The sequence below is a fragment of the Notolepis coatsorum genome (assembly GCF_963971535.1).
Source record: "Notolepis coatsorum genome assembly, chromosome: 17".
Classification (NCBI taxonomy): Eukaryota; Metazoa; Chordata; class Actinopteri; order Aulopiformes; family Paralepididae; genus Notolepis; species Notolepis coatsorum.
Genome location: NC_140181.1, coordinates 62,105,922 through 62,130,219, shown reverse-complemented (window position 1 = coordinate 62,130,219; position 24,298 = coordinate 62,105,922). Strand labels below are relative to the sequence as shown.

Genomic DNA, 24,298 nt, shown 5'->3' with positions numbered 1-24,298 from the left:
ATTGCTTATTCTTTAATGTTACCTCCTCCACAAATTGCGCCGGATTAAACCCCTTATAAGACCTTCTATAATTTATCTTGGAGCCAGCTTTAGCTATTTTGGTCTTCTGTACAATAGCAACTAGGTTATGATCACTAAAACCAACTGTAAGTGACAACACACATTTTTTATTAATCACAATCTCAGCTAAAAGGCTGGAAATCACGCACTGAGTGGTTGCCGTGGTGACTAAGGACTCTGGCAGCTCTGGAGCTGGTCTAAGTGAGGGGGGGATTCATTTTTCTATCACAAAATTGTCCTTTATGGCCAAATGAACCATTCTATGTTGTCATTAATTGACCAGTGACTGCAAATATGAAAGGAAAACAATGATTCTTAGATAAGGATGTTGTTAGTCTTGTTAGTTCCCGAACGTCCTGCTATCAAGATGGCGGCAGAGTGAGCCAAGTTCCCAGCCTTTGAAAAGACATCAATCGCACCTTACCTCAAAGTTTTGAACCTCATTTTCTGCATTGTATTTGTACCTCACTGTGAAGCACACTCAGGGGCTCATACAGAACCAAGGATTTCACCGCAAAGTAAGTGTATTTTATTGTGATAAACAAACTTGAAACATCTAGGGTCTATAGCGATGGTCAGCACCTCATTTCGGGGTGCTCGTGTACTTGATTCTCCATCCCTTGTTGTTCCCGGTGGGATCGGACCTGAACATGACGTGCACCTGGTAACTCCCAGTGTCAATCCGGCCCGGTGGAGACGATCCACAGAATGGTCCGTACAGCTGTCCTGCTGTGGAGATCTTTAAAGGAGAACGGGGATATCGGTGTGGGGCTGTTAAAGGCTTAATCTGTAATTCAAATGTAAACAAACGGGTAACCATATCAAAGCTATGTAAACCCAAAACATGGAATTGTACGTATTTTTCATTCTCACACTGATTGAAAGAGCCGGAATACAAGGATAAATTGTACTTCTGTATATTGTATTTTGCCTGTGAACACGGGTACAGCATAGATCTACTCACTGTATAGTTTGAGTTCTAATGGGTCAACAAAGTTGATAAGAAAAAACAACAACTATGTCCATCTATCTGTAAGTCAGACTCTTCCAACAATCTGTGAATGCAGCCAAAATTAGTGTGGTAAAAATAAATCGTTTGGATCGTAGCTTTAAGTCTTTGTATGTTTGACTGGTGATGTATGGCCAGCTGGAGAATATGCAAGAGACCGTGTGGCCATACATCTTCGAGGAGGACAACACACAATGACAGGCTGCCTCCATGAACGTGAGAAGGAATACATTGTCAATCCATCAGCCTTTCCGTTGTCTCTCTGATTATTAATTTGGTGTCCGGGAGGTCATGTGACTAACCCTCAAGGTATCGTATGGGCAGGGGACCTCCGGGTGTCCCTCCACGTCAAACGGTTCCGCGAAGTCCAGGTACAGTCGGTAGCCCTCCGGTAAGCTGAGGGTGTGGTCACACCGACTCATGGCGGGGTAGGGACTCGGGTAGCCGGGGCTGGTGAGCTCCCCTGACAACGCGGTCAGCACCTGGTTGTTACATGGTACTGTAGAGAAGTAAGGGTTCAGTTTTAGAGACCCACCCAGACACGGGAGCGTGATGCACGCATACTGACACAATGTGACTGACACTCCCCTCGACAATTGTAGTCATTTCACATAGAGTGGGGGACAATACTTCCGGACTATCTAACAATAATTAACACATTTACAAGTCGTATTAAGTTGACCAAATAAGGAGACAGATAGAGAAGATTTCAAAGCACTCAAAATTGCCAATATCTAAATTTCGTCCTATTTCTGATTTGCCATTTTCAGAGGAATTGTGAATTCCCATTGAAACCGGGAAACACATTTGTGTGTATATACAGGCTATAGGATTCTTAATAGGACTAGTTGTTAAATATTCTTAAATATTCAGCACAACAATTGAATGAGGTTGGAGATATCACGTGTTCATTTAGCAGCCCATGATGCGTCTCTACGTTTCAGCCACAACCAGTGACTGCTCCATTCTGCTGCAGTGGCAAGTTATTTGATTGCCTTCCGTTGCATAGATATCTATATAGATATCTATGTTCCGTTGGGCCTGTCCTCTGATCCCTACTTCCTTCAGGGAGGTGTAGTCTGACGTCACTTTGGACCGCCAGCGAGGTCCACCCGTAGTATAGGGATTTATCATTGGGAAAATGGATTATCGGCTATTGTAACAATTCTGCCTCATGAATATTGAAAAGCTTTCCATTTTTGCACAAAGCGAGTTCCCTTCTATCAATAACATTATTGTTTATATAATAATATAATATTTTCATGCTATAGATTGTGGATGAATACACACAGAAAGGTACACCATGCAAATGTTCATGCTTTATTGTTTTAAACGAGACGATTTAGAAATGGTCAATGGGGAATTACATTGCGTTTTCAAGATGGTGGACCGGCCGGAAACAGCAAAAACACTACACCTCCCTATATAATGCATTATTAGCAGGCATTTTAGGTCTAAATGGGTTAACAAGGCGGGTTAGACAGCACCAAGTCACACATTTCCTCTGTGTTTTAACAGTGTTGTGTAGTCCCAGACCACCCAGTGGAGACCATGAAAAGACCAATACTTGTCCTGGTCAATATCAAGTCGAGATCAAGACCAAAGACAGTCGAGGCTGAGTTTAAGACCATAAAACGTTTTTTTCTTTTACTAAATTGTGTGCAAATATTGTAGAAGAACGTTTGCTATAATAAAAATATACATTTATTTTCTATTCAGAATGTATATAATAGTAGCCTATTATATACTATATACTAAGCTGCAGAAAACACAAAGTGTCAGAAGCTAAATCCTTCCAAACTAGTTCAAAGCCCCTGTGATCAAGACTGAGACGAGACCAAAACTGGGAACGCAGTTTCTTTTGGTACACAGTGGGTAGGATAAGGTACCGTATGCAGTCATGGCCACTATGGGGCCACTGGGCAAGAAGGAGCTATGGTCCCCTCTTGACATACATAATGTAACTACGGGAAGAATAATTTAAAAAAGAAAACACATTTCTAGGGCCTCTTGATAAAGGATATCGGACAAAATTGGGACCCCTTTCAGTTAAAATTATGAGATACGCTGGGTTATAAACTACCACTGAAATATGCTGGGTTATAAACTGCCAGTGAGATATGCTTGGTTATAAACTACCACTGAAATATGCTGGGTTATAAACTGCCAGTGAGATATGCTGGGTTATAAACGATAGGTTATGTAGATAACCTAGTTATATTAGTATTGGCTGAGCGTCCCGCTCTGAGCCTTATGAGATACCCCTTATCTCCTATGATACCTACTGTATCCCCAACGAACAACTACATGCACCCACACCTGTATGGGGCCCGCCCCTATGGAGGCGTAGCCCATATAACCATGACTCTGGTCACCAAACACCCTTCCTCGCCAAATCCCGTTCCAGGAAAAGATCCCTCAAGAGGGAACTCAGGGCCGCGCAGAGCGGGACGCTCAGCCAATACTAATATAACTAGGTTATCTACATAACCTATCGTTATATATCGTATTTGCTTATCGCGTCCCGCTCTGAGCCTTATGAGATATGGGGAAGAGCGGACGCGAGACCCGACAGATGTACCCCATGAGGACCCGTAAGCCCACATCAAGGGGTGCGGGGAGCCCTGTCACCCCATCCTTCCTAATGAAGGGGGGGCGCAGTCAACTCCACCTGAATGCGAACAAGAGGGAACCAGAACCCCTTGAACACACCGTACAGGCGGAACCACGTGTGACTCAACACACTGTGGCCCATACCCATACACTCCTGCTACCCGACCAAGGACGGGAAGCAGGAAAGGCCACAGACCCCAGAACCGCCTGGGAGACAGAACCCCCGGTCATGTCCATGAGGTAAAACCTTACAAAGGGACCCGGGGAGGACCATGAAGCTGCAGCACAGATGTCCTCCACCGAGGCCCCACCCAGGAGAGCGGCAGAAGCAGCCACCCCACGAGTGGAGTGCGCCCTGACGCCCCCAGGGGGATCCTGCCCAGCCAACGTGTAGCAGAGGGTAATGCCCTCGCACAACCAATGGGACAGGCGCTGCTTCGACAGTGCCTTACCAGCACGAGCCCCACCGTAACAGACAAAAAGCTGGTCGGTAACTCTGAAGTCCTGAGTACGGCTGAGGTAAATCCCCAAAGCACGGACTGGACATGACAGGTGAAGGCCCGCATCTAACTCACTAGTGTGAGGAGGAGGACGAAACGCCTGAACCACAATATCCCGGGAGCGGAAGGAACTCCGGATATTCTTAGGCACGAAAGCAGGATTAGGTCGCAGAGTGGCACCGCAATCGGTCCGAAAAGACAGGCACTCTGGACGTACCGAGAGAGCACAGAGCTCACCTACGCATTTAGCGGAAGTGACAGCCAGTAGGAACGCGGTCTTGAAGGACAGCTATCCCAACGGCGCCTGCTCGAGCCGCTCAAACGGGGCCAAGGACAACCGACCGAGGACCAATTGAAGATCCCAAGTCGGAGCCAAGGAGCGTTGCACCGGCTTAACGCGTCGAGGGCCAAGCAGGAAACGCTTCACAAGAGGGTGGCTGAACAAGACATCCCCTCAAACCCCTCATGATAGGAGGATATAGCTGCTGCATATACCCTCACCGTCGAAGCCGACAGTCTATCAAGGAGAGACTGGATGTAATCCAGCATCCAGGGGGCAGGAGACTGAGTCCCGGCCCCCCGCCTTACACCACACTTGGAACATACGTCATCTGCCCGCGTAAGCGCGACAGTGGAGGGAGCATGCGCATTCCAGATGGTAACACCATCAGGATCAAGAACCTGCGCCCCTCAACGTACCCGTCCCAACAACTGACCTAACAGATGTATGGGGAAGAATCCCTGGCGGCACGGCATCGGTCTCAGACCTGCCTGGCCATGTCCAGACGTAATCCTCACCCGTCAGGATGAGGACCGCCCCGCGACAGTACACCTGCACCCACATTCTCCCTGCCGGGGATGTGAGGAGCCCTCAGGCCGCGCAGATGGAGGACGCCCATAGCCAGCCGCCCGCCACCTGGTGCAGACAGGGGGAGCGTACTCCTCCCTGTCTGTCGATACACGACACTGACGTCGTATCGTCCGTCCTGATCAACACCATTTGTGGACCAGAAGGACCACTTTCAACACCAACACATTGAACGTAGCACAGACCGGGCAGCATGGTTTGCCAGCTGCCCCCTACTGCGTTGGGCCGACGCGTCACCAGCGAGGGAGGCGTCGGTGAAAACGCGACGTGAGACAGCGCCGTAACCGTCCTAGGACGGAACCTCCCGAGCGTGTTGACAACACGCTCTGAGATGGATGCCCATAGCCCTCCAACCGTTGACTGGGAAGAGGAGTACTCTACATCCAGTCTACAGCAACCCCAGGCTGGTAGAGACCTGCCTGGTACGAGACCTGACGATCCACCTTGACCGCGAAGGACCAGAACGTCATCAGGGCAGCACACTCCGTAACCCCTGACGACGCAGAGGCCCCAGTGCGGCCTCCACGCACTTGGTGAAGATGCGGGGAGCCAGAGAAAACCGAACGGCAGCCTCTGGTACTCATACGCTAACCCTGCAAAGGAAGTGTAGGCAAGCCCTAGGATGGAAGATCGGAGATGCGCATACGCATCCTACAGGTCTATGGAGGAGAACCAGACCCCCACCTGACAGTGTTCAACAGGTAGGAGACGATCCAAAAAATGCTGAACCTTCCCATGGGACAGGTCCAGCCTGGGTCTTACACCCCTCCCTCCCGACTTCTCAGGCAGAGAACACCGGGAGGAGAACGCCACGACGATGGCTTGCTTCGTCCACAGAGATTGGATCTCGTTGACCAGAGCTGTCACTGCTGGAGACCCTGACAATAGGGTCTGTACCAAACCTGAAAACGGGTGGGGTTGTGTAAACACAAGTCCCCGCCTCAGCGTTCTCTCCATCCACCTCGACATATGGTACTGCCGTAGTCATATGTGACGACACTCCCAACGCACCCGCCGTCACGTGGCGCAGGTCCGCCAGGAACTGTAGATAGTTGGCCCGGTCCCCCCGCTGTGCGTAGCCAACCCTGGAACCGTGCGAGCAGCGCGTTCCGTGTCGGAAAATCTGACCCTGACACCACCCACGAGGCAATCGCACCCAAGGGGGAACCCCGACAGAAAGGGCCGGTCTGATACGGGGGGCTTCCGATGAAAAAAGCCCCCCCACTGAACACCCCTCCAGAACATGCTGAGGAGTTGTTCTGCAGCCGGACATGCAAGGTGTAAGGCCCCCATGGGTTCCTACACACCGTAGCCCTGCAGTGATATTACTACCACCCCAAATCACGTGTGCCTGCGACCACTTGCCAATATTTCAGGAGTGGGAGGCACCAACATGATACCTGGCCTGGCGAAGGCGAGGCCGGGGAAGCCCGCACTGTGTGCCTCAAAAGGTTTCGAGCCCCCCTGCTGACAACACTTAAGTTGACAGACGTAACACCAGGCTCAACCAACACAGCTCAAGGTGTGGGAGCCGCTTGACAGCACAACATTCTCACGGACAGACCCAGGCTCAGCCATCAACTGGGTGTCAGCCCCTGTCCCCATGAGAAGCGAAAGGGGGGCCGCCCGCGCATCAACGAAGGCACGCGGCCCGCAGCCAAAGGAAACAATCAGAGCCCACTTTTTCCGCTGGTGTTGGGGAAGGGAGTGATCAGAGAGCGGGCTGCTCGCGGCAGGACGGTGACGGCTTGTTTGTTCAAGCCGAACCCATCCTACATGGCCGATCCCTCGGCCGCCAAGGCTGTCGGCCTTGTGGACACCTGTCGAATCAACCCCCAGGATACCTCCGGCGGGGGAAAACATGGCCGCCTGTCGAGGGCCTCGTCATCGCCGCTGACGAGGCCGTGCTCTCTCTTCTTCTGGCTGCGCGGTGTGAGGCGGTGTAGGGCCTAGGACAATACCGCCCGCGCTCCAGCAGAAGACCAAAATCCCCTGCGGAGAGGGGAACCCTGAGCGGTTATAGCTTGCGGCTGGGTCAAAGCTAATAACGTCAACAACCTCGCGCGATGTGTCGACGTCGGCTGGCCCTCAAGGCCCCGCCACCAGACACCATTTTTTTAATAGAAAAAAACAGCAATTCGAACACAGTTCTAACCGTTGCCAATTCCATACCGTGGCGGTACAAGCTTTAACAGCCCACCAGCCACTCGCCAGGCCGACCCACCCATGGTGTCGGCCGGGCGGGGCACTGTTTCAATATGTCAAAAACAAAGGACTGATGTTAACACGGAGCACCAGTGGTGGTTGCAAACAGCAACCTCCACTGTGGTGTGCACCATGAAAGGGTTAAATGAATAAAAGAACTAAACCACAAAATACTGTAGAATGAGCAAACCCATACACACAACGTTAAGGGGAGGCGGACCAGAGCGAACTAGTCCCGCCTTCATTCAAAATATTCACAACAGCACACCAGCCCTAGCTTAGCCCATTTACCAAAAAAGGTAAACAAAGCCCCCCCCGCACTACTCCCCCAGTATACCGATTGACCGTCAGTATGAATGGTTGAGAGGAGAGAAAACTGTAGCAAGACAGACCTTCTCATAGCAGAGTGACAGAACGAAACAATAGCCCATTACACAGGGCCGCCTCAGGGGGTGGGGGGCCTCGCGTTTAAATTCGCACAGGGCCTCACATTTCTCCCAGGCGGCCCTGCCCCTATACTACTACAGCCTAGCGTGAGGCGATGTGGGACCCAGATCAACAACCGCCTGCGCACAGACACGCAACATGTTTACCATGTCGGCTGGACCCATAGCCCCACTACCCGACGCCAATGTGGATAGGAACTAGCCAGCTGAGCCATAACCCGCCGTTAAGTCCCATCCTGCAGTAATATAGCTCTACTGCTACACCGCCGAGCTCACGCATCGCCCCAGATGGGGACACCGTTCCATAGACCCCGCCGGAACACAAGGTAACATACCTGGCTAGGCTACCTAGCCACGGCCTACCCTGTTGTCAACCCATTTACCCGAAAAAAGGTAAATAGGACTCAGCAAAAAAAACCACAACAGCTACCGACTGACCTTCATTGATGAACCGGGCAAGAGGAGGGAGAAGTGACAACATCTCACGGCGGAGACATTAGAACAGCGTAGCAGTTAGCAGTAGTGATAGCATGCGGCATTAGCGATAGCATGTAGCATAGCATTAGATGTTTAGTAGCACGCCCAAGACAGCTTGGAAACCGTTCCCTGCAGTGAACGTTCACCAAACCATCCTGCCCCCGGCGCCAACACACAACATGGTTGTGTAACAAAACAAACCAGCATTACTAACACTAATACCCATGCCTGAAGACACAGGGCCTACCTGGGTACAAGCTGGCCCGACAGCCAATCTTGTACAGCTGAACCTCGATCTGCTGTCATCAGACGAGGAACATCAACATAGGCCCGTCGTGTCGCCGAAAACATGCGTCGAAGATGCCAGGGGCCAGCAACCTCCGGTAAGCTTTCAACATTATGACTCTGATCTTTTTCATCCTGCTAGTTACGTATGGTGCACGCAACCAGTACGCTGGAACGAAAATAGAGGAAGGGTGTTTGGTGACCAGAGTCATGGTTATATGGGCTACGCCTCCATAGGGGCGGGGCCCCATACAGGTGTGGGTGCATGTAGTTGTTCGTTGGGGATACAGTAGGTATCATAGGAGATAAGGGGTATCTCATAAGGCTCAGAGCGGGACGCGATAAGCAAATACGATATATAACTACCACCACTGAAATATGCTGGGTTATAAACTGCCAGTGAGATATGCTGGGTTATAAACTACCACCACTGAAATATGCTGGTTATAAACTGCCACTGAGATATGCTGGGTTATAAACTGCCACTGAGATATGGTGGGTTATAAACTGCCACTGAGATACATATGCTGGGTTAAAAACTGCAGTGTGATATGCTGGGTTATAAACTTCCACTGAAATATGCTGGGTTATAAACTGCCAGTGAGATATGCTGGGTTAAAAACTGCAGTGTGATATGCTGGGTTATAAACTTCCACTGAAATATGCTGGGTTATAAACTGCCAGTGAGATATGCTGGGTTATAAACTGCCACTGAAATATGCTGGGTTATAAACTGCCACTGAGATATTCGTTTTACCTTGCTGTGTCTTCAATTCAGTTCAGACATTTTCTGCCATCATAAAGGGTTTCATACTTTCATTTAGATATTTTTTTGTGCCCCAGCATACAGGCAGATGTTGTTTCAGACAAAAAAACAAATGAATATCTGAAAGAGGCAGAGTTGCCATAATTCATATGATTAGTGAAATCTTAAGGCAGATAATAGGTTTTTGCCTATTCATCGCACAATTTGTTTTGTCACCCCCCCCACTACCCTCTGGCAAAGAATACCAATTTAGGGCACATCCATGCACATAATTGTGATTAATTACCCAGCATCAGTGAACTATTAGCACCACAAACAGGTATCAATTTTCAACAGCGTTTTCCCAACGTGTTCCCCTCAGGAATCAACAGTAATTAACCTTGTCTCACACCGGCTGTCAGAGATCATCTACTTTATCTCTTTCAGTCTGAAATTAGCAGGCAGCCACACCACAAACAGCCAGCCCCGTTTCAAATGTCAGCCCATTACCTCATGAAGATGTGCTCTTACAGTATATTGTAGAGTAATATGAAACTCACACCAAAATATTTAATCTTGTCTATTTTTTTTAATAAGATTACCGGTATGAAGGGCGGCTACGTGGCGTAGTGGGCAAGGCGCTCGCCACGAAATCTGGAGACGCTGGGCTCGGCTGTTCGAGCCCAGCGCTCCACATTTGCTTTCAGTTTAGCTGGTCGTCCGTACTAATACACATTGGCCGTATTAGGGGGTGGGAAACTGATGGGTGGGGATCGGGCGTTGTGGACAGCGACTCCTACAGGTCGGTCGGTGAGCCTGCGCAGTGGAATCAGGAAGTGTCGGGGGCAGCGTGAGCCTCCCACGCGTTACTCCTCGCCACTGAGAGATCGAGCTGCGCAGGTGAAAAGATGCGACTGCTGTTACCTCAAGTACCGGAGGGGACTTGTGCTATGTATGACTTAGTCCACATTGCAGCCGGCTTGTGGGAGGCAAGAAACAGCGTTCGTGACAGGGGAGGGTTGAATTGGACGATACGAAATTGGGATGGGAGAAAATATATAGAAAAATGGGAGAAAAAGTGGATAAAAAAAAAGATTACCGGTATGAAAAAAGAAGAAATTCCAAAACAATCTGATGAATTAATAAATAATCAGATAAATTCTCACTTGTTTATTTAACTTTTTGTTGTTTGTAAACTTTGATTTATTTAAAATGGGCATGGCCTCTTGGGGAATTGTGCCTATTTTAATAATTTACATGTTATTCCTATGCCCCAGGACAAGTCAATATTCTCCTGTCAGAGAGAGAGAGATATCGGGAGGGAGAACCATTCCATTTGCCATGTCACTACCCCATCCATTGTCTATGAGGCCACACATTTCTCTCTCTGATTTATAGCTTTATGAGAGAGTGGTACATATTCACAAGTATTAACTGAGCTAGGGCGGCTACGTGGCGCAGTGGGCAAGGCGCTCGCAACGAATGCTGGAGACTAGGCTCGAACAGGATGCCTCCTGTTCGAGCCCTGCTCTCCACATTGCTTTCAGTTTAGCTGGTCGTCCACAGTAATACACATTGGCCGTATTACGGGGAGGGAAACTGAAGGGTGGGGATCGGGCGTTGTGGACAGCGACTCCTACAGGTCGGTTGGTGCGCCTGCGCAGTAGAATCAAGAAGCGACGGGGGCGGGGCCCCTCCAAAGCCCAGACCCCCGACGCTGAAAGATCGAGCCGCGCAGGTGAAAAGATGCGACGGCTGTTACCTCGAGTATCGGAGGGGACTCGTGCTATGTATGACTTAGTCCACATTGCAGCCGGCTTGTGGGAGGCAAGAAACAACGTTCGAAGACAGGGGAGGGTTGAATTGGACGATATGAAAAAATTGGGATGGGAGAAAAATAGAAAATGGGAGAAAAAGTGGATAAAAAAAAAGTATTAACTGAGCTGTCCTGGGGAACAGGAATAAACTTAAGTGAATTCTTAAAATGGGTGGCATTTCCATTAAGCTCTCCATTAAGAGTTGCTCTCCATTACGAGTTGTTCTCCATTAAGAGTTGTTCTCCATTAAGAGTTGTTCTCCATTAACACTTTGAGTGCCAGCGACGAGATTTATCGTTAGTTCATGCCAACCGTTGAGTGCCAGCGACGATAAATCTCGCTCTTTTTTTTTATTAGCGATTTGAATTCATATTTCATCAATCTAGTCTCACGTTAGTGCTGCAAACTCTCTCTGAGCTCCATTGGGAAAATACCGCCCCCTATCGTCTCTCCCTGTTGTACTGCACCCCATTGGATTAGACTGAATGAAACACATGGCGGGGGGGGGGGGGAATCCAGCTTCCTCATTTTACTTCTCGGGCAAGCCACCCGAGAGGATCCAAGTCATTGCAGAGCCGCAAAACAGTGTGGAATACATATTTCCAGTACCCAGCGATCGATATTTGGAATGGTGATCAGGAATTGGAATAATCTTTTTGGAGAACATCTGATCTGAGGTAAGGAATCTATTTTACCAGTATTGGGATAATCAGAACTTTTTTCACAGAGATATCAGCGTGTGCCATATGTGTGTGTGTGCGTGTGTGTATTCCAGAATATTCCAGTAAAGGGCGTTTATCACAGAATCTTTATATTTTCCTGAAACTTTCAAAAAACGAGAGTTTTTCAAAATGGTATAAAACGGAAATTAACCGATTAAAAAACAATCCGTTTGGACAATGTTGACTGCAAACAAGACATTGATAAGCGACGGCCAGATATAATTTAAGACAGTTTATGCGTTTGCAAATATGAGAGCTCTATCATTGAAGTGGGTGGTGGCATTCAACGGGGGTAAGGCGCACCGCATGGCTGGCAATCAAAGTGTTAAGAGTTGCTCTCCATTAAGGGTTGTTCTCCATTAAGAGTTGCTCTCCATTAAGAGTTGCTCTCCATTAAGGGTTGTTTTCCATTAAGAGTTGGTCTCCATTAAGGGTTGTTCTCCACAATTAAGGGTTGTTCTCCATCATTAAGAGGTGTTCTCCATTAAGGGTTGTTATCCATCATTAAAGGTTGTTCTCTTTTGCCCTTACCAGTACAGGACCTTGTGTTGTCATGGAGCAGATATCCCAATTTGCAAGTGCAGTAATATCCACCAATGTAATTGTGGCAATAATGGTCACACACAGTCTCTCCATCTGTCAGGGTCAGACACTCATTGATGTCTGTGAAACAGGAGATAAATATGTTGTAACATCAGACATTATACTATAAAGGGATCACAATTACATATATACAAATATATATAATCTTTTATTGTATTATTTTATAAAATGTTATACTTTAAATAGTGCAAGTGGAATTGTCTCCATATGGATGCTTTATAAACGCTTTCACCCTGCAGGAAATATTATTGGCATTTCCAGAGGTACAGTATATATTCCATAAATTCCATCATCATCAATAATTTCTCTGTGAGTTCTGACATTCCGTCAAGCACAATGGACTCAACACCATAGGTGTGTGTCCGTCCCTCCGGCAACAGCGATGTCGTCATCCATCATCACCTTCGGAGGTGTAAAACGCTTGGAAGCCTGTGAAGCGGCCCTCGTTAGAGTAATCGCTCCTAAAAACCACCGACATCTGGCTCCCGGCTGACAGGATGACAGTGTTCCTGGGGGCTCGTTCGTAACCCTTCTCTCCTTCGCCGCAGAAACGCAAGGTCTCGTTGCCCTCCGCAAACACCTGGTTCAACAAGGTCAAAGGCCCTTTATTAAGTGAGCAAGTTACTAGTGAGTGTGATGCATGTTATCCACTCTGTTGTCAAGCTGACTCTGTACTGTATGTATGATTGCCTTGTCTTTACATCTGTCTGCCTGTGCAACTTTTTGTTGTTGTTGTTGTTGTTGTTGTTGATGATGAAGTTTTTGATGACTTTGCACCATTGGCACCAAGATAAATTATTGTACATTCATTGCATTTGTGAATATAATTGAGTATAGTATATAAACCTTTTCAAACTTAAAGGAGCACTTCACCAAAAAACAATGCTGATTTATTTTGCACATAATCTCAGTTTTTCACACATTCATTTAGTTTGATAGTTATTGACAGTAAATTAGTTGGAATATGGCCACCAGTGATGTCCTCAGGGACATTGAATCCTTGTGTTGTGTTAATTACAGCTCCATGAAATGATGTAGAGGAAGAAATAGCAACACTAATGGGGACTGCTACCTGATCATTTCATTGAGCTGTAATTAACACAACACAAGGATTCAACGTTCCCGATGACATCACTGGTGGCCATATTTAAACTAATTTACTTTCAATGACTGTCAAACTAAATGAATGTGTGAAAAACTGTTTAGAGTTTTGGGATGTGAGTGATATTATGTCCAAAATAAATCTGAAGTGCCCCTTTAACATTGTAAATGGGCCCAAGTTCATTTCCTGTGGCAGTATTTGTGAATATCAATTGCAGACAAGAAATAAACTCGGGCCCAAGCTGTTCCCCTAGCGACGCATTTCCACTGAAGAAGTCTATACCTGAACATAGTCATATTCACAGCGGTGGGACGGCTCCATGCTGAAGTGGGTGAAGTAGAGTTTGACCCTGTGGCCTTCTGCGACGCTGATGTTCCACACTGCGTGCTGGTTGTTGGGGTACGGGTTCGGGAAGTTGGGGGACGTGAGGTTTCCGAACGACCCCGTTGTTTGTGCACTCCGCAAGACGTGGAGGAGTGACAACAGGACACACACATGACGACACACACTGGCCCAAAGAAATGGAGTTGAGATACGCCCTTATTGAAAAGCCCACAGGAATTTCACACTTTGCATGTGATTGACATGACTCATAACTACCTACCCCACTGCACTGATAACTACCTACTTCATTATACTCATAGCTACCTACCTCACTGCACTCATAACTACCTACCTCATTATACTCATAGCTACCTACCTCATTATACTCATAGCTACCTACCTCATTGTACTCGTAAATACCTACCTCACTGCACTCATAACTACCTACCTGTGATGGATCACGGGTTATGTGGGTTTTATTTTAGTTTATTCTAAGGTGCTTTGGCTTTATTTCGTCTTTCTGTGAGGGACAGCTGTCTATTTCGTCTTTCTGTGAGGGACAGCTGTCAATCACTGGCCTCTGCAGTTAATTGCCATGTGGCATGGCAGGTGTGGGCTTGATTGCCACCTGATGGTGTCAGGTGTGCAGTGCCTTTAATTAGGTTTGGTTGACTGTGTTTGGATGCTTGTCCATTTCATGTTTTTCCCTCAATAGTAGAGGAGTGTCCCAATGGTTCTAGGGTTTTCTCTGTCTCTAGTGCTATTGTTTTTCTTGTTGTTTTCAAGTGCTAGGCAGTGATGGTTATTTTGGGATTTTTACCCAGTTATTTTATACTGGTGTTTTGTGTTTCCTACAGTTTAAAATTGTATTTATTTTATTTTTGTGTTTTCCCCCACCCTCTCTCATCGCTCAGCGATTCCAGTGGTTCCCCTTTTTGTGTGTGTCTGCGTATGTGTCCTACACCCCCCCCCCCCCATCCTGACACTACCTCATTGTACTCATAACTACCGATCTTGTTGTACTCATAACTATCTGCAATCTGCATCATTGTACTCATAGCTACCTACCTCATTGTACTCCTACACTAGCTACCTACCTTGTTGCACTCATAACTACGGATCTTGTTGTACTCATAACTATCTGCATCATTGTTCTCATAGCTACCTACTAGGGGTGTAAAGGTACACGTATCCGTAGGCTACCGAACCGAACAAGTTTCAGTGTGTACCGTACCGTACCGTACCGAACGGCTGTGTAGTGTACCGAACGAATACAACGGTATGCCGGGGGCTGTTTTTTTTCACAATCTAATATAATAATAATAATTTTTTAATTTCTTTACAAGTCGATTATTAATTTCAATATAGAATATTCGTTGACAGCCCTACAAATACAATTAGTTACTGCACACTACATCACCCCTGAGTGGAACATGGAAAGCCAAACTTTCCCCCACTGTACCGAAAACCGTACCGAACCTTGACTTCCAAACCGAGGTACATACCGTACCGTGGTTTTTGTCTACCGTTACACCCCTACTACCTACCTCATTGTACTCCTACAGTAGCTACCTACCTTGTTGCACTCATAAATACCTACCTCATTGTACTCATAACTATGTAGGATAGCAATGTAAAATAACTCTGTATACACTGTATTTACACACACACATTAGCCTAGCATATTTACTACTCATATTATACATATTGACGTTGCACTGTATATTGCTATGCACTTTACTGTTACTTTGTAATCTGGTTAGATGCCAACTTCATTTCATTGTACTATACCTGTGCTCACATATCATTTTATAGCATTGGAATAGTGTAGATCACATGTGATGTGTTCCAAGAACATGTGTGATAACATGTGACTTTTCACATGTGATATTCGTTTTCTGTGGGGGACAGTCTCCTGATGATCATTCAGCAGAGATAAATAACTAATAATAATAACATGTACTTACCTCTTCATCTTGGTTCCAGAAACGTCCACAGAAACACCACAGTTCCTTGTGTGTGCTTTGGAGTTTTTGACTGAGTACCTTTGACCTGCAGCGATCTCGGGGTCAACGAACCCGCTGGCCTCACCGACCCACATTTCAGTAAACAAAGTTGACACATGATCAATTTCTCATAGTTCATTATATATTGCGTTTTCTAACACCCTCACTCATAAAAAACACACTGACCCGAAGAGCATCAAGTACGTATAACATTTAAGGGATTATTTAATTTCATAATAGACCACCCTAATAACTATAATTGCACCCAAAACAGACCATATTTTAAGGGCTGGATTCAAGCGTCTTGTCTATGGGTAAATTAATGGGATTTCAATCAACCACCCCCTCCTAAGTCTGGGGCTATCCCAGCCCCTCCCAACTTTGGTATATTGTCTGGAACAGAGTTTGGTTAAACTATGGGTTGGGACCCTAAATGGATCACAGGCCTGTCTCTGGTAGGTCCTTGCTACTAAATATTAATGTGATTGGGTCCCTGCATGAGACTCTGCAATGATTTACATGATTCATAATGCATTAAATTCTCAAATGCATTATGCTTGTGAAATAACAGTGTCATAACATAACATTTATATGTAGTGAGTTAACATGCTGCTGTGGGAGATGGATATACACTGAAGCACACATGTGAACCATACAGTTGAAAGAATAGCACTTGTTTTTCATAATGTGTACATAATGTAAATATCTGTAGATGACAGCAGACATCTACTCGGACACTCAGGCTTTATATTAACACAGACAGTGCCTTTAAAGCTGAGAGAATTGAAGGAAATCATGGTTTATAACCTAGATCTATAGATCTTAAATGAGGAGGACAGCTGCCATGTATGTATGTGTGTGTCTTCAGTCAGACGGTGGACGGCGCACAGGGCCTTTATCAGCTGAGCTCCCAACCCTCAAAGATAAGACATTGTCCAGGGTCATCCACAGAGGCGCTGTTGCGGCAGTAGACTGTCATAGACAGGTAGTGCCGAGGGGCTGAGTGGAGGAGTTCAAACAATTGATGCGCACCGTGAAATAACTCTGTTCCACGTCCAGGAAATACTTTAGAGGTTTTTATTCTTTCGCTCTATGAGACAAACAAAATACTCTTATTTAACATACACTAATATACTGATACTGATGCGTTCTTGCATGCTTGTGCTTACGCCCACCACCTAAAGTGACAGTACAACTAATAATACAACACAAATAGAATACTGAATGATAATAAAGAGACCTCCATTACGGCGCCTACAGGCGCTTTATATCAACATTCTGGAACCACACAGACTCTCCAGAGAGGGGGGTAGGGCAGAACAGTGGCTGGCGTCGCATCACTTAGTAACGAGAGAAAGGGCATGGCTATGGGGCTGGCTGCCGTTGCTAGGGGAAATACGTTATAGCTGTGAGTTATTCCGGTTTGAGGCAGACTAGGAGACGAGGCAGACGTGTAGACAGGTGGACAGAGAGACTGCAGTAGCTGGAGGGTGGGGGATGGGAGGCCCCTCCACCGTCCGGAGCCACGAGATAGCTAGCTTCGGCTAACAGGGAAGGCTTTTGGCTAACCACTGGGCCGCAACAATCATCGAGCTGATAGCAGGAGAGATCGGTAGAATTAATGAATTTTATAGACTTTTCAAAGACTTTCAGAACTGTTTCCATCTTGAGGATATGTTTATGGAATAAACATAACGTTTCAAGGAAAGGTACCACGTTTCCAGTGTCGATTCTTCTGCTTACGGATGTACTGATGGGGTGAGCCAGCGTGTGACAGCCAATATGATAAGTAAGAGTATAAACAACACAACGCAGAAACTTCACGGAACCACAGGTGACGAGTTGATTACAGGCTGACCACACCCAGAATCCAATACAGTGTTACTTAGGATGACAGGTGGATATAGTAATTATCCAGAGAAAGAGGTTAGCATACTCAGCAAGCCTGCATATACACACTAGAATCTAGATTTCACTATGAATGAATGAATGAATGATCTTTATTGTCATTGTTACAATGTTACAACGAAATTTAAAATGCAGCCCTAGGTGCTAGCCGTCACACAGTCCTAGATCATAAAAACACAGTCCTAAACACAGTATTAAAGGGGAACTATCTTATAAATGGCCTTTTTCAGTGTTTAGCATTGTTTCCTAGCTATGTGGACTTATATTAATAGGATCTATGTCTTTAATTCTCATATTGGCGCATTCTTCCAATTCTCCTCTCACAATATTCACCCTCACTGAACTGAGCAGGGGTGTAAAGTACTTGAGTAATTGTACTTCGTTACAATACTTAAGTACTGTTTTGGGGGATTTGTACTTTACTCGAGTATTATTAGGTTTGTATACTTTGTACTTTTACTCCATTACATTTCAGAGAAAAAATACATACTTTTTACTCCTTACATTTAAAATGCAGACCTACAAAGTACAAAGTACAAATCTCACAGGTCCACCCATTTAATTAGTATATTTTAATTGTTTATCTGGCCGAACTAACGTTAACGTTATTAATCCTGCGACCGCAGGTAAACAGCCAATCAAATCCCCATCAATGGAAAATGAACCCGCCCATACCCATGCTGATTGGTCCTTGTGCAACACTAGAAAGCAGGGATCTTTGATTAAACACCTGCTATCAAAAGAATAGACAGTCAGATCCGCATTATGCTGTGGTTAATATTGTGATATTATTCAGGGTACTCCAGTATTCTGTCTTCTGTCTGTCTTCAGCATTGTCTATCGCAGAACACATTCCATTGTGGGCAGAGTGTATGCTTGGTTTCATTCCAGCCTTGCCTAAACACCAGCTGATGATTTCACTAATTGGCTCACCTCTTCAACTAACTCACCTGGTGCAATGTATAGTCAAAATGAAAACTTGGCCCACGATGGAATGAATTTGAGACCCCTCATTCATCAACGTGTTCTACGCACAGATCTGTGCTTACCCTGTGCGTACGATCATTTCTAAGCAAAGAGTGGGATTCATCAATTTCGATTTGAACTTGACTCCGTGCTTACATCTACGCACAGGTCAGACCTGGCGTACCTAGCGCCCAGTGGTAGAATATATTATTACAACAAGGAAATGAGCTTCTGTGCATAATAACACTGGCATGTTCTGTACGAACCGTAGTTCATTATAGTTCATTGTAAAATAGCAACAGTAGTGTAATAATAAATAGCATTTGGAATAATAGATCTTTCTCTCAGAATGAATGCAGCATGGTTTATATAGCGTTATCGGAATATACGGGGTGTAGGCTACTGACTGACTGCGCTCCGCGTAGCTTGATTGATTGATTAATTGAAAAGTTTATTAACAGATTGCAGAATGGGTACAGTACAGCTCAGTACATACAATTGTTAATTGGGGATGCAGACCAACTTTCGTCTTGTTTACATCAGGGTCCCCCATTTTCAATTCATCATAAATCATAAAGCTCAACTCGTTATTATTTTGCGCACAGACCGCCGAAACACGGGAACGTTTTGATTATATTTAAAAGGCTTTACGTTAAACGAAACAAGTGGAATTTCGAAGCTGTAAGCAGAATAAGTCATATGAATATAGTGTTCTTCCCCCTTTTTACTGTATAAGAAAGAATAGAAAACGCATTGCAATGACACCATGCAGATAGTGGACAGACTATGTATATGATGGGATTCAAGTTCGCGTTTTTGTTGCTCATAGGCATGCTGTCAGAGTGTGATATCTTAATCAAACATTCTAGAACATTTGTCGTCACAGATCATGTCCTAATAGAACATAGGCTATGGCATGGATCATGATATTGTGTGGACTGTAATTATTACTGTACCGGTACCACCCATTGTGACAACAGCCTTGTGAGTCCCGCACACAAACATGATGGAATTCAAGTTCATGTATTGAAAGGCATGCCTACATCATACATGCAGTGAGATTCATTGTTCTTGTATATGCTCTCTATTATTGTTTATATAGGCTACCCAATACTGACATCAAAATAGATTGTAGTATGCCTCTAGAAATCATATGCAGCAGGTAGAAAATTGACGGGAGATCCATCGCGATTTGGAATAGAATTGAGGAGAACTTTAATCCCTGGGTATCAATCAAACAACACGGGAAAAGGCAGTCATATTCCAGCGCGGTCTTTATTAGCCGACAACAAAATAGATGCCTCTAAAAATCATATAGCCAATCGAACACAACTAATAAAGGCATTCATATTACAGCACGGTTATAATGACACACATCCAACGCCAAACAGTGGTCAACGAACGGTCTTTATTAGTATTCTGAGCTGTCCAGGCAGAATTGCAGCAATGGTCTTAGGGAGCCGTTGATATCTGACATCACCGTTTACAAGTCCGCCTTTTATTATTTATCCCATAATACGCGATAGTGTCTTCTTGGTTCGACAGCAGTGAACAATCTTCGTGGAGTTTCTCAGGGTTCCGCTCGGGTCAGTCCATTATTTCACATCCCATGGGGGGTGTTTCCTCATTTTCATGACCATATATGGATAATCATGCACGAGCATTGACGGTAGAACAAAGTGGTATTCATCAACATGGAGGGGCATAGAGCCTGCGTACGCACCGTGTGATGAATCCCGACTTCCCTGTGCGTACACTAGTTCTACATTCCGTGCTTACGTGTGGAAATAGAAATGTTCTACGCACACTATTGATGAATGAGGGCCCTAGGTCTATCCCTTTCAAAAAAAAATTTACTTTTACTTTTTAGTACTTAAGTACATTTAAAAGTAGGACTTTTTTACTTTTACTCAAGTGTGTTTTTAGCCAGATACTTTGACTTTTACTTGAGTCAGATTTTGAGACGGTACCCATACTTTCACTTAAGTATAATTTCTGGGTACTTTTTACACCCCTGGAACTGAGTCATCTGAAAATGTGCATATCTGTGATGTCAGAGATTTCTCAGCTGCATAATAATGTGGCAGTTGATGTGGCAGTGCCGCAGTTGGCACCAGGCCACACAGTGGTTGGAGCCCAGCCTCAAAACGGCTTAAGATCTTGAGGTAGAAAAATGCTGTTTTTGAGTTTTTTTATTAGAAATACAAAACAATGAATACATTTTTTTCTTTAACTTACAGAGGTGTTCCATAGACTCACAGGAATTGTGTAAAAGTGCCCAAATAGTGAAAGAAATAGTAAAATAGTTCCCCTTTAAATATAAAAACAAGAGTAAGGCATAAATAGACATAACATAAACATAAACAGGGGGGTGTAAAAGATAATTGCACTATCCCTTAGTGTTGTGTGTGTGTGTGTGCGTGTGCGGGGGGGGGGGGGGGGGGGTGCAGGGGAGATTGTTGTTTTAAATTTTAGCTGAGTTTAGTGCACATATGGCCCTGGGATAAAAACTAAACTTCAGTCTGTTAGTCCGGGTGGGCATGACGCTGAGACGCCTGCCTGAGCGCAGCCGTATGAGGTGTTTGTTGCCCGGTGGTGTGGGTCTTTCAGTATTTTGACTGCCTTCTTAAGACAGCGGGAGTTGTATAGTTGTATAGGCCGAATTGACGACCCTCTGGAGCGCCTTCCTCTCTGCGGCTGTGCAGCTGAGGAACCACACGTTGATGCAGTAGGTGAGGATGCTTTCCACGGAGCAGCGGTAAAAGGACACAAGCAGGTCTTGTCTGAGGTGGTAATTCCTGAGTATTCTCAGGAAGTAGAGTCTCTGTTGTGCCTTTTTCACGATCGCCTTGGTGTTGGTTCTCCAGGTCAGGTCATCCTCCAGGTGGACGCCCAGGAATTTGATGACCGAGACTCTCTCCAGGCATCCCCCGTCGATGTACAGGGGCTGTATGTCGGTCTTCTTCCTCCTGTAGTCCACGATCATCTCCTGGGTTTTTAGCTTATTCAGCTGCAGGTTGTTGATTTTGCACAGGGCTGACAGCTGCTCTACCTCATCGCGGTACGCGGTCTCGTCGCCTTTTGAGATGCAGCCCACCACGGTGGTGTCGTCAGCGAACTTGATGATGGTGTTGCTGGGGTGGACTGCGGTGAAGTTGTGGGTGTAAATAGAGTAAAAAAGGGGACTCAGCACGCAGCCCTGGGGGGATCCGGTGCTGAGGCTGATGGCTGTGGAGGTGTGGGGGCCTATCCTGACCCTCTGGGGGCGGTCAGACAGGAAGTCCTTGGACCACCGGCAGAGGGGATGGTTTAGTCCAAGATCCATGAGTTTGGGCACTAGTCTGTCAGGCAGGATGGTATTGAATGCAGAGCTAAAGTCCACAAAGAGCAGCCGTGCGTAGCCCCCCCCCCCCTCTCTCCAGATGGGATAGGGTAGAGTGGAGAGTTGTGGTGATGGCATCCTCCGTGAACCTGTTGGCTCTGTATGCAAACTGGTGGGGGTCTAGTCCGGGTGGGAGACTAGAGATGATGTGGGGCTTGAGTGTCTTTTCAAAGACCTTCATGGGTAGGGAGGTGAGTGCGACTGGACGGTAGTCGTTCAGTGACTGATGGTTGTCCTATGAATGTGATATGGCCCTGTTGTTTCACATGCACAAGCAGCACAATGCATAGATGAGTAATGCCTGTGTTATGAATGTCCACTTAATGTAAATATCTTAGTGGGGTTTTGTTAAAGGAAGATTCAACCCAATTAATTTTCTCATATTTCTGGTAATTTCATTGTTTGATCACTGTTACTTCATGGCAGGGGACACTGAGGAGGCCAGGGCTGTCCAATGGGAGCTCATAAAAAAATTGCTAAGGGCAGCCAAGGACAGCTACAAGGACATGCTGGAGGGCAGACTACAGGCCAACAACACCAGGGAGGTGTGGGCGGGTGTCAGGAGGATTACTGGGTTCAAACAGCAGGGCAAAGCTGTGGAGGGCTCCCCGGAGCGTGCAAACGAGTTGAACACATTTTTTTACCGCTTTGACCAGAGTAGCCTCTCCACACCCCTCCCCCACCCATCAACACCAGCACCCCACCCCCAACAGCAGCAGCCTGCCCACCACCACCCACGAACACCAACCCCACCACCTCAGCCAACAGCACACTACCTATGGAGACATCAGCCCCAACCGTGACCATCACTAACAGCCAGGTCAGGATGCAGCTCTCCAAGATTAGTGTGAATCAGGCCAGATGGCTTGGATCAAGGACTATCTCACTGACAGACCGCAGTACGCCAGACTACAGGACAGTCAGTCTGACATACTGGTGAGCAACACCGGCGCCCCCCAACTGTTACCCTTCCTTTTCACCCTCTATACCTCAGACTTCTGCCACAACTCAAGCGGGTGCCACCTGCAGAAGTTCTCTGACGACTCATCCATCGTAAGCTACATCACCGACGACGATGAGGAGTATAGAGCCCTGGTGGAGAGCTTTGTGGGGTGGAGCGACAGCAACCACCTCCAACTCAACACCAGTAAAACCAAGGAGCTGGTGGTGATTGATTGATTGAACATTTTATTAACAGATTACAGAATGGGTACAATACAGTACGGCTCAATACACACAATTGTTAAGGGGATGCAGACCAGAGAAACACTTTCGTCTTGTTTACATCAGGGTCCCCCATTTTCAATTCATCATAACATTATGACATACACGACATACAGATATACAGTACTGTTACATCCAGACATTTATGACATACAAGATATACAAATATAAAGTACTGTTTATTTACAGAGTTTCTAAAAGAGAATATATACACTTGAGGGGGAAGAAACTGTACATTAGAGGGTTTGGGGGGGGGGTTGGACATTTACCGGGGCCAGTTTAGAATTGCAGAATTGCTCTTTGAGAGCGGTTTTGAAGGTGGCTAGGGATTCACATTATTTTACGGCTGTGGGTAGGGCGTTCCACATTGTTGTGGCATAATTGCGAAACGTGTTTAGTCCCTTGTTTGAGCCGAATCTGGGTTGAACATGATTTGTGGAACTCCCTCTGGTGTTGTGGGCGTGGTATTCACTGACCTGTTCACTGAACTTCCGGAGGGGCAAGAAGAGGCCCCCGCCAATTCCCATCACTATCCATGTGTAGCATCCTGAATATTCTACTATTATTCAGAAGTGCTAACGTAACCTTTTACTTCCCCTGTGTGCACAAAGACATGGTAACCAGTGGTTCTCTTTGATATCCCGCCCGGACAAATAACGCAAGGTTCTCTTTCATCCCTCCGGCCGGAATATGGATTATTAACGTGCAACTAGATCATCCTTTTCCTTCCTTGAGTGTCCCATAGTGGGACCGGATTGCAGTCGCCAGCAGGGGGCGGTGGTGGCAGGCGGAGCAGAGAGGAAAGGAGATGAGGAAGACGCTGTTTTACCTGGGGAGCGGAAGAGAGAGGAAGCCTCTTCGACGTGGAACGCGGACGTGAGCAGACGTGCGCTCTCGAAGAGCCCCGTTGAGAGCAAGCGGGAGAGATAGAGAGACTCTGCTACAATCCGGGTTATTATAGAACTACAGGCGATAGTGAAGTGTTGGACTAATGAAACAGAGAAAGGAATAAACTTCAGTAATACCACGGGTTATA

General features: G+C 46.2%; 1 protein-coding gene across 1 annotated transcript; it reads right to left on the bottom strand.

Annotated features, from left to right (window-relative positions):
* Positions 1-643: 643 nt before the first annotated feature.
* On the bottom strand, positions 644-21,981 carry masp2 (MBL associated serine protease 2; the record flags this gene model as incomplete). Its single annotated transcript, XM_084333468.1, has 6 exons — positions 644-799; positions 1,372-1,568; positions 12,279-12,410; positions 12,753-12,930; positions 13,735-13,909; positions 21,698-21,981. The coding sequence occupies 6 exons, from the start codon at positions 21,979-21,981 to the stop codon at positions 644-646; spliced, it is 1,122 nt and encodes a 373-aa protein (XP_084189594.1).
* Between the last annotated feature and the right edge of the window lie 2,317 nt (positions 21,982-24,298).